The sequence below is a fragment of the Erythrolamprus reginae genome, chromosome 12, assembly GCF_031021105.1.
Source record: "Erythrolamprus reginae isolate rEryReg1 chromosome 12, rEryReg1.hap1, whole genome shotgun sequence".
Lineage (NCBI taxonomy): Eukaryota > Metazoa > Chordata > Lepidosauria > Squamata > Dipsadidae > Erythrolamprus > Erythrolamprus reginae.
In genome coordinates this window covers 8,286,669-8,297,500 of record NC_091961.1, presented here as the reverse complement: position 1 = coordinate 8,297,500, position 10,832 = coordinate 8,286,669, and the positions used below count along the sequence as shown (strand labels likewise).

General features: G+C 45.3%; 1 protein-coding gene across 2 annotated transcripts in view; it reads right to left on the bottom strand.

Moving 5' to 3' along the window:
* DOCK5 (dedicator of cytokinesis 5) overlaps nt 1-10,832 on the bottom strand; it is a 201,407-nt gene that overhangs the window by 147,818 nt on the left and 42,757 nt on the right. For both annotated transcript variants that reach the window (XM_070765694.1, XM_070765696.1), the window contains exon 2: nt 4,208-4,291. In XM_070765694.1, coding sequence (XP_070621795.1) covers nt 4,208-4,291 — 84 coding nt within the window. The remainder of the gene's footprint in view (nt 1-4,207; nt 4,292-10,832) is intronic.

Here is a 10,832-nt window from a genome sequence, read left to right as displayed (position 1 = left end):
TCTGATGTCAAGGACAAGCCAGCCTGAAAATCAAAATAAAGGCCTAGACCAGGGGGGTGTTAATTAAGCAGCTGGTTTGGCTTGCTGGTGAATCCAAGGTATGCAGCTCCTATCTTAACAATGACAGGATGGAGGGCATGGTAAAAACGGAGACTCAGCAACCCTTTGCAATCCTCACATGACTCAATTCTCTTTCCAGCCAAGGTGGATTAGCTCAAATTATATTCTCTGGTCTGTTGGAGCATAACAATGAAATAGCAACTCTCAAGAAGTATGATCCATTCTAGCAGGGAAGGTTAGCTGCGCAGCAAGGGTTTCATTTCATTCGTTCATTCATTCATTCATTCATTCTTTCATTCATTCATTTACTCATTCACTTATCTATCTATCTATCTACCTACCTACCTACCTACCTATCTATCATCTATCAGATTTGTATGCCGCCCCTCTCTGCAGACTCGGGGCGGCTAACAGCAATAATAATACAGTACAATGTAAACAAATCTAATATTTAAGTTAATTTTAAAAACCCCAATTTAAGAAACCAATCATACATACTGACATACCATGCATAAATTTTATAAGTCTAGGGGGAGGGAAAGTCTCAATTCCCCCATGCCTGGCGACAGAGGTGGGTTTTAAGAAGCTTACGAAAGGCAAAGAGGGTGGGGGCAACTCTGATATCTGGGGGGAGTTGGTTCCAAAGGGTCGGGGGCCGCCACAGAGAAGGCTCTTCCCCTGGGTCACGCCAAACAACACTGTTTAGTTGACGGGACCTGGAGAAGGCCAACTCTGTGGGACCTAACTGGTCGCTGGGACTCGTGTGGCAGAAGGCGGTCCCAGAGATATTCTGGTCCGGTGCCATGAAGGGCTTTATAGGTCATAACCAACACTTTGAATTGTGACCGGAAACTGATCGGCAACCAATGCAGACTGCAGAGTGTTGGTGTGACATGGGCGTATTTAGGAAATTCATTACTAATGGTCATTCAAAAGCCACACTATGCCATAAAAATTCAGGCAGGTCAATACGAATTCCACTAAGGGGATCCAATTTAGCCCAAAGTATCATTTTTCCAGGAATGCTGGATTAGCATTCCTCAACAATCCCAGGCTAAGAGCACCCCAGGTTAAACTAGATTATTACAGTGATTAGAATGTCAGAACTGAACTCGGACTCAAGATTACATTTAATTACAAAAAGCAAAACAGAGTCTTTATGTTCAGATGCAATTGCAGCTATTTCTGTGGCCACTGTGACCTGCTTGTGGGTTTCTCAAAGTTTACCTTTGGGTATTCAGAGAACTTGGGAGTAGTGTTGGGCGAACCGAACCTGCAAAGTTCGGGCTCATGCCGAACTTTGCAGTGTTCGGCATGCCGAACCTGAACCCAAACTTTTAAAAAGGTTCGAGTAAAGTTCGGGTTCGGGTTCGGCATTTGGCCGAACACCGCGAACAGCCGCCGCCCGGGAGAAGAGTGGGGAATCCCATCATGGGCTTTGACGTCACGGAGACTACTTCCTGGCCAGCCGAAACATGATGTCAAAGCCCCGCCCCCGGAATCCCATTGTGGGATTCCCCACCTCCTTTGGCTTGCAGCGCCGCTGTGACATCCATTTCTGTAAAAATAAAAGGAAGCAATTCCCCATCTCCTTGTTTATTTTTACAGAAAAGGACACTGGAGCAGCGCTGCTGCTGTTCGGGTTTGGGTTCAGGTAAAGTTCCGGTAAAGTTTGGGTTCGGCAAACTTACCCAAACTTTACGGCAAAGTTCGGGTGAGTTCGCCAAGCCCAAACTTCGTTGGGTTCACCCAACACTACTTGGGAGTCATTCAGAATTGCTCCTTGTGTTTTTTCTTACGTGCATCTTATACTCATGCCAAAATAATCCTGGTGCATAACCCAAGCTCGAAAGTGAAGACACACCAAAAGAAGAAATGATAATCAGAAAAATCATGGAATGTCCTGAAATGGACATGTTGACCAAGAAATCAGAAGGGAAAGAGGACTCCGATTATTATATAGGACAAGGGATGAATTCTATAATTGGTTAAAAACAGAGAAGTGTCAAAGGAAGTGAATTAAAAGAGAAAGCCTAAAAAGATTAATAATGGATTTTTAAAATGTATTTTCTTTGTTTCTTTTTATGAAATATAAAAAAATAATAATATGCAGGCAGAAATGTTAACAAAATAATGTAAAAATGTATATACAGTGATCCCTCGAGTATCGCGAGGGTTACGTTCCAAGACCCCTCGCGATACTCGATTTTTCGCGATATAGTGGTGCGGAAGTAAAAACACCATCTGCGCATGCGCACCCCTTTTCCATGGCCACGCATGCGCAGATGGTGGAGTTTGCGTGGGCGGCGGGGAAGACCCAGGGAAGGTTTCTTCGGCCGCCCAGCAGCTGATCTGCTCGCGGCAGCAGCGAGGAGCCGAAGATCGGGGTTTCCCCTTTGCGTGGGCGGCGGGGAAGACCCAGGGAAGGTTTCTTCGGCCGCCCAGCAGCTGATCTGTTCGGCAGCGCCGCAGCAGCGAGGAGCCGAAGATCGGGGTTTCCCCGCCGCCCACGCAAAGGGGAAACCCCGATCTTCGGCTCCTCGCTGCTGCGGCGCTGCCGAGCAGATCAGCTGCTGGGCGGCCGAAGAAACCTTCCCTGGGTCTTCCCCGCCGCCCACGCAAAGGAGAAACCCTGATCTTCGGCTCCTCGCTGCTGCCCGCCCGCCCGCCGCTCGAGAGCAAGAGGGGGAGAGATAGAGAAAGAGAGAGAAGGAAAGAAAGAGATGAGAGAGGGAGGAAGAGAGTGTGAGAGAGGAAGAAGCAAGATAGAGAAAGAGAGAGAGAAAGAAAGATGAGAAAGGAAGAGAGTGACGTCATCGGGTGGGAAAAATCGCGATATAGCGTTTCGCGAAGCTCGAGATCGCGAAAATCGAGGGATCACTGTACAATGATACCTTGTCGAATATTGATATTGAGAATATTGATACCTTGTCATACAGACTTTTCGAGATACAAACCCAGGGTTTAAGATTTTTTTGCCTCTTCTTACAAACTATTTTCACCTTACAAACCCACCACCACCGCTGGGATGCCCCGCCTCCGGACTTCCATTGCCAGCAAAGCACCCGTTTTTGCGCTGCTGGGATTCTCCTGAGGCTCCCCTCCATGGGAAACCCCACCTCCGGACTTCCATGTATGTGTGATGCTGCAGGGGAATCCCAGCAGGGGAATCCAGCAGCGCAAAAATGGGCACTTTGCTGGCAACAGAAGTCCGGAGGTGGGGTTTCCCAGCGAGGGGAGCCTCAGCGAAATCGCAGCATCGCAAAAGCACAGAGGTCCTGAGGTGGGGTTTTGAGGACTTCGGTGTTTTTGCGATGCTGTGATTTCACTGATGCTACCTTCGCTGGGAAACCCCACCTCCAGACTTCCGTTGCCAGCGAAGCGCTCTTTTTTGCGATGCTGGGATTCCCCTGAAGCATTGCAAAAACACAGAAGTCCGGAGGTGGGGTTTCCCATGGAGGGGAGCCTCAGGGGAATCCCAGCAGCGCAAAAACGGGTGCTTCGTCTGGCAAAAGGTGTGAATTTTGGGCTTGCATGCATTAATCGCTTTTCCATTGATTCCTATAGGAAACATTATTTTGTCTTACAAACTTTTCACCTTAAGAATCTCGTCCCGGAACCAATTAAGTTTGTAAGACAAGGTATCACTGTACTGTATCTCCATCTGAGCTTCTAATAGAAACTGGGAGGTAAATATCCCAATTGTGTGGTTTTTTTCATGGGTGTCTTCTGTGTGTGTTTTGTTTTAAATATTTTTTTTTAAATAGAACAAAATAATCCTTGTGCAATTATACTTGTGCCCCTGTACATTTCTACTCAGCAAAACTTTAAAACAACACAGTCAAGCTAGAGAAGATACAGAAAGGAGCAGCTGGATCATATAGCAACTGACTGGCCACTGGTGGAAAATAATATCGATCTTCACAGCTTCTTAGATTTGAAATTCCTGCTTCAGATCGTAAGAGTGCTCTTCCTGGAACGGATACAACAATAATCTGTTCTGTATCGCTGGGTTTCATCACCTGAGATTGATTTGCTTTGTCTCTTTCCATTTGGTTCAGCTACACCTTCAAATATAAAACTCAATATTTCCCACTGGACCTAAGAACCCTTCCCATCCCCCCTTGGCAATCCAGAGCCTGTTTACCTTCATACATCTCCAGGATGTGAACAGTATCTCCAACCTGTAAAGAGAGCTCCACATCCTGGATTGCTCTGTAATTGTAGATGGCTGAAAAACAAAAGCAACAGATGGAGAAGGTCAGACATAAACCTAAGGTGGTTAATTGCAATTAAAGCTAGCGTCCTCAACTTCCACCTTTAAGTACCTTATTTTTTGGAGTATAAATAAATAAGGCCAGATTATCTCAGGGACCGCCTTCTGCCGCAGGAATCTCAGCGACCAGTTAGGTCCCACAGAGTGGGCCTTCTCCGGGTCCCGTCAACTAAACAATGTCGTTTGGTGGGGCCCAGGGGAAGAGCCTTCTCTGTGGCAGCCCCGGCCCTCTGGAACCAACTCCCCCCAGAGATTAGAACAGTAGAAAAGTTTGTAAGAAGTAATGTTTCCCATAGGAATCAATATATAAAAGCAAATAATGTGTGCGATTGGGGAAACCAGAGGGAGGGTGGAGGCCCTGTTTCCTCCCAGGAGATTACTAGAGAGGCCCCACGGAGGCTTCTCCCCACCTTTTCCAGCCCTGTTTCCTCCCTGGAGGTTTCTAGAGAGGCCCCACGGAGGCTTCTCCCTGCCTTTTCCAGCCCTGTTTCATCCCAGGAGATTCCTAGAGAGGCCCCACGGAGGCTTCTCCCCGGCTTTTCCGGCCCTGTTTCCTCCCAGGAGATTCCTAGAGAGGCCCCGTGGAGGCTTCTCCCTGCCTTTTCCAGTTACAGTTTTGGAAGCTCGGGTTTGTAAGTGGAAAATGGTTCTTGAGAAGAGGCAAAAAAATATTGAACACCCAGTTCTTATCTAGAAAAGTTCGTAAGTAGAGGCGTTCGTAGGTAGAGGTACCACTGTAAGTAATTAAAGGCAACTCTAGGCAGAACAGCTAAGTCAAGAACAAATCTTGTTCTTGACTTACCTCTACTGTGCACGTAGTGTCCAAAGTGCTCTCTTTTTATCAAAGTTTAACATAAGGTCTGTGTTGAGACATCTTGCTAAACCTCGTGTAGTTTATTTTGCAAAGCAGAATTATGAGTCTCAAGCAGATGCAATTTCAAAAAGGTACACTTACAATAGCTGCCTCCTCCCATTAAAAAAAAAAAACACATCAGGGGATTTTGCCCTAAGCATTAATTCACACTAGTGGATTAAAGCACACTAAAACCAGTTAAAAATGGTTCAAGGTCCAAGTATAGGGCTTGTAATAATCTCTCAGTCTAAATCAACTTTAAGACTCGTGAACTTCAATTCCTAGAAAGATACAGCCAGCATTAAATCTGCAGGTTTTAAAATTGCCACTGTTCGATACTCCTGGTGTAGATACTTCACAGGATTGTAGATACCATCAAAGGACCTTGAAGTGCATAAGCTAAAGGGTTAAACTAAATATGGGAGATATTGAGCTACCTCAATATGGGAGAATCGATGTGATTGAATAGTGAAGAATTCTTGAAGAAAATAAAATACTGGCATTCAATGGATATCTTGAAAGACAAAAGAGCCTGCAATTCCCCTCTTCTCCCCAATTCTTCTATGTGCAAAGTTGCGCCATCCGAGGGGTAAGCAAAGTTGGCTCTTCCATGACATGTGGACTTCAACTCCCAGAATTCCTGAGCTAGCATGAGCAGAATAGAAAGGCAACTAATCAAATTCGCAGACGACACCAAGCTGGCGGGGGTAGCCAACACCCTTGAAGACCGGCTCAAATTACAGAAAGACCTGGACAGACTAACACAGTGGGCCCACACCAACAAAATGATGTTCAACATCGACAAGAGCAAAGACCTTCACCTAGGTAAAAAAAAAACTGGACACACGTACAGCCTGGGAGAAACCCCTCTCAGCAGTAGTGACGGTGAAAGAAATCTCGGAGTCTTGGTGGATAATCAATTAAACATGAGCCAACAATGTGCAGCAGCAGCCAAAAAAGCCAACACAATCCTAAGCTGCATCAACAGGGGAATACACTCCAAGATCATGGAAGTCTTAATACCACTCTATATCAGGGATCTCAGACCACACCTGGAGTACTGTGTTCAGTTCTGGTCACCACACTTCAAAAAAGACATTGAAACTCTGGAGAAGGTGCAGAAAAGAGCAACCAAAATGATCAGGGGTCTAGAAACCAAGACTTACGAAGAGAGACTGCGGGAACTGGGCATGGATAGCCTAGAGAAAAGGAGGGCCAGAGCGGACATAGTAGCAGTCTACAGGTATACGAGGGGTTGCCACAGAGAGGAGGGGATCACTTTATTCTCCAGGGCACCGGAGGGCCGGACGAGGAACAACAGCTGGAAGCTGACCAAGGAGAGATTCAACCTGGAAATAAGGAAGAACTTCCTGACGGTCAGAACAATCAACCAGTGGAACAACCTACCAGCGTACGTTGTGAACTCCAATACTCTGGACATTTTAAAGAGGAAGTTGGACTGCCATTTGGCTGGGATGCTTTAGGGTTCCTGCTTAGGCAGGGGGTTGGACTTGATGACCCGCATGATCCCTTCCAACTCTAACAATAATAAATAAATAAATAAATAAATAAATAAGTGAATGAATGAATGAATGAATAAACAAACAAACAAACAAACAAATAGATAAATAAATAAAAAGTCCACAAGCAAGAGAAGAGCCAACTTTGCCTACCCCTGCTCCATCCCATTTCTCAGCTTCTCAGTTCTCTATGAATCAAGAAAGAATAATGCTAACTGAACTCACACGATGAATACAGTCAGACACTCTTGTTAAAAATGATACCTAAACAACCCCAAGAGAGACAATTGAAATAACTCATTTGTGCTCGAAGTCAAGGGCCAAAGAGCCTAGTGCTCTGCCAATCTTCTGAACTGCAATTCCCATTAACATGGCAGTAACCAGAATTGGTGAGAATTGTCTCCCAAAACATGATATAGAACACAGAATATCATGGAACATAGACATGGATGGAACATGGATCAGAGTTGGAAGGGACCTTTCATTGCCCACAAGATCATATGCTGCAACGTCCTTCCGCTCAACAACTACTTCAGCTTCAACCGCAACAACACAAGAGCACACAACAGATTCAAACTTAATGTTAACCGCTCCAAACTTGACTGTAAAAAATATGACTTTAACAATCAAGTTGTCGAAGCGTGGAACTCATTACCGGACTCAATAGTGTCAACTCCCAACCCCCAACATTTCTCCCTTAGACTATCCACGATTGACCTCTCCAGGTTCCTAAAAGGCCAGTAAGGGGCGTGCACTGATGTGCCTATCATCCCCTGTCCAATTGTCTTCCCTTATCTTATATATCATATATATTCTCTCCTTATCTATCTATCTATCTATCTATCTATCTATCTATCTATCTATCTATCTATCTATCTATCTATCTATCTATCTATCTATATCATATATATTATCTCCTTATCTCTTATATCATATATATTCTCTCCCTCCCATTTACTTCTCTTCTTTTTTACTTTCTATCTTTATATATATTACTTAATGTCTATTTTCTTCCATATGTATTGTATATTGGACAAAGAATAAATAAATAATATAAAAATAAATAGGTATAATCTAATTCAAGTGGGAGACAATTTCACAAAGGGGGCTGTCTAGTCCAGTGATGGCGAACCTTTTTTTCTTCGGGTGCCAAAAGAGCATGAGTGTGTGCTATTGTGCATGCATGAGTGGCCTCACCCATAATTCAATGCGTGGAGAGGGTGAAAGCAGCTTCCCCTGCCCCCTGGAGGCCAGAAATGACCTGTTTCCTAACTTCTGGTGGGACCAAGAGACTCATGTTTTGCCCTCCCCAGGTTCCAACACTTGCAATACAGCCATTGGGATTTGTAGTGTTTCTAATCAACCCTCAATCAGAAACAAAGGTGCTTCTTATTTTACCAGTTCTAGTTTGTCTGGGAAGCCAAGAAGCAGGGAATCCCAGTTCTATTACAGATAAAGAGAGTTGAAAGGGACCTTGTAGGTCATCTAGTCCAAGCTCCCCACCTAAGCAAGAGACACCAGTGATGGTGAACCTTTTTTTTCTCAAGTGCCAGAAGAGTGTGCGCGCACGCTATCATGCATGTATGAGTACCCACACGCTAATTCAATGCCTGGGGAGGGGAAAAACAGCTTCCCCCACCCTTCCAGAGGCCTTCTGGAGGCTGGAAATGGCCTGTTTCCCAACGCCTTGTGGGCCCAGTAGGCTCTTGTTTTGCCCTGCCCAGGCTCCAAAGGCTTTCCTGGAGCCTGGGGGCGGTGAAAACGCCTTTCCCCTTTCCCCCAGAGGTTCTCTGGAAGCCAAGAACGCCCTCCCAGAGCCTCTGTATGAGCCAATAATCAGCTGGCCAGCATACACATGCATGTTGGAGCTGAGCTAGGGCAATAGCTCATGTGCCAGCAGATATGCCATAGGTTCACCATCACTGCCCTACATCATCTCCAATGCTCATGTACGCATTAGCCCGCTGATGGTCTAGTCTCTTCTTAAAAGCCTCCAGCGATGGAGCTGAAGGCAAGCTGTTGATTGTTCTCACTATCAGGAAATGCTGAATCTCTCTCAAGTTTATTATCATCATCATCATCATCCATCCATCCATCCATCCATCCATCCATTCATTCATTCATTTATTGGATTTGTATGCCGCCCTTCTCCGTAGACTCGGGGTGGCTAACGACACTGATAAAAACAACATGTAACAATCCAATACTAAAACAACTAAAAAACCCTTATTATAAAACCAAACATACACACAAACATACCATGCATAAATTGTAAGGCCTAGGGGGAAGGAATATCAGTTCCCCCATGCCTGACGGCAGAGGTGGGTTTTAAGGAGTTTACGAAAGGCAAGGAGGGTGGGGGCAATTCTAATCTCTGGGGGGAGCTGGTTCCAGAGGGCCGAGGCCACCACAGAGAAGGCTCTTCCCCTGGGTCCCGCCAAACGACATTGTTTAGTTGACGGGACTCGGAGAAGGCCAACTCTGTGGGACCTAACTGGTCGCTGGGATTCATGCGGCAGAAGGCAGTCCCTGAGATAATCTGGTCCGGTGCCATGAAGGGCTTTATAGGTCATGACCAACACTTTGAATTGTGACTGGAAACTGATCGGCAACCAATGCAGACTGCGGAGTGTTGGTGTGACATGGGCATATTTAGGAAAGCCCATGATTGCTTTCGCAGCTGCATTCTGCACGATCTGAAGTTTCTGAACACTCTTCAAAGGAAGCCCCACGTAGAGATCATTACAGTAGTCAAGCCTCGAGGTGATGAGGGCATGAGTGACTGTGAGCAATGATTCCCGGTCCAGATAGTGCCGCAACTGGTGCACCATTATTAGTTTCCATCTGTTGTTTCTCGACTTGCCTGCAGTATTTTGGAAAGTAGGTTGATCCCCTCTTCTTTGGGACATTTCTATCATGTATCCCCTGGTCTTTCTTTTAACTAGATCAGCCATGCCCAATCCTGAAACAATTCTTCATATGTTTTAGTCTCCAGGCCCCTGATCATCTTCGTTGCTCTTCTCTGCACTTTAAAGTCTCAACATCTTTTTTTATAGGGTGCTGACCAACACACTAGAGGCAGTATTTCAGGTGTGGTCTTTGTAAAGCGGTACTAGCAAGCACTTCTTCACATGATCTTGATTCTATCCTCTGTTAATGTTAACACAACACTGGCTATCCGGCTTGGGAAATACTTTTCCTTCTGTGCGTGTATGTGAAGACGTAATCTTATAAGAACTTAACCAGGAAACATACTGGATTCATCCATAATTAGGTATATTACTTCCTGGGCTAATGCCAAGGCAAACAAAGTGGTCATAGTTTACCACACAGGAAATAATAAACTTGCAATGTTCCCTTTCAACTCTAGCGACTATAAATAATACCGCAATAAATGGCAACTTGAAGGTTTACTGGATATTTTGAGAACTGGCTGCTGGGTGAATCTATTTTAAGTCGTCTTCTCCTTCGCCTCTCCTGAAACGCCAGCTTTTAGGCAAATAGTTTTCTAGCTCTCTTCTTACAGTTGGGATTAATATTGTCAGTGTGAAAAGAGCCATGCAGGTGGCATTTTTCTTATCCATCATCAGCTGAACATATGCTTGGGGCAGATTCACTTGAGAACGCAAACACAGGGGGTCAGTAATAAGTAGGTGAGGAGGGGGGATTAGTTTAAGAAAGTCAGCTGTGCCAATAGATAATAGCTGCCCCATACATTTCAAGGAAACTCCTTATCAAGGGAAAGTCGGTTGAAACATTAAACAATTGCAAAGTTACGCAAAGTTATGTCCCTTGGAACAGCAGTTGGAAGGGATCTCAGAGGTCTTCTAGTCCAACTTCCTACTCACGCAGGAAACCCTATGCAGTGGTACCTCTACTTAAGAACGCCTCTACTTACGAACTTTTCTAGATTAGAACCGGGTGTTCAAGATTTTTTTGCCTCTTCTCAAGAACTATTTTCCACTTACAAACCCGAGCCTCTGAAACTCTAACCGGAAAAGGCAGGGAGAAGCCTCTGTGGGTCCTCTGTAGGAATCTCCTGGGAGGAAAGAGGGCCAGAAAAGTGGGGAGAAGCCTCTGTGAGGCCTCTCTAGGAATCTCCTGGGAGGAAACAGGGCCGGAA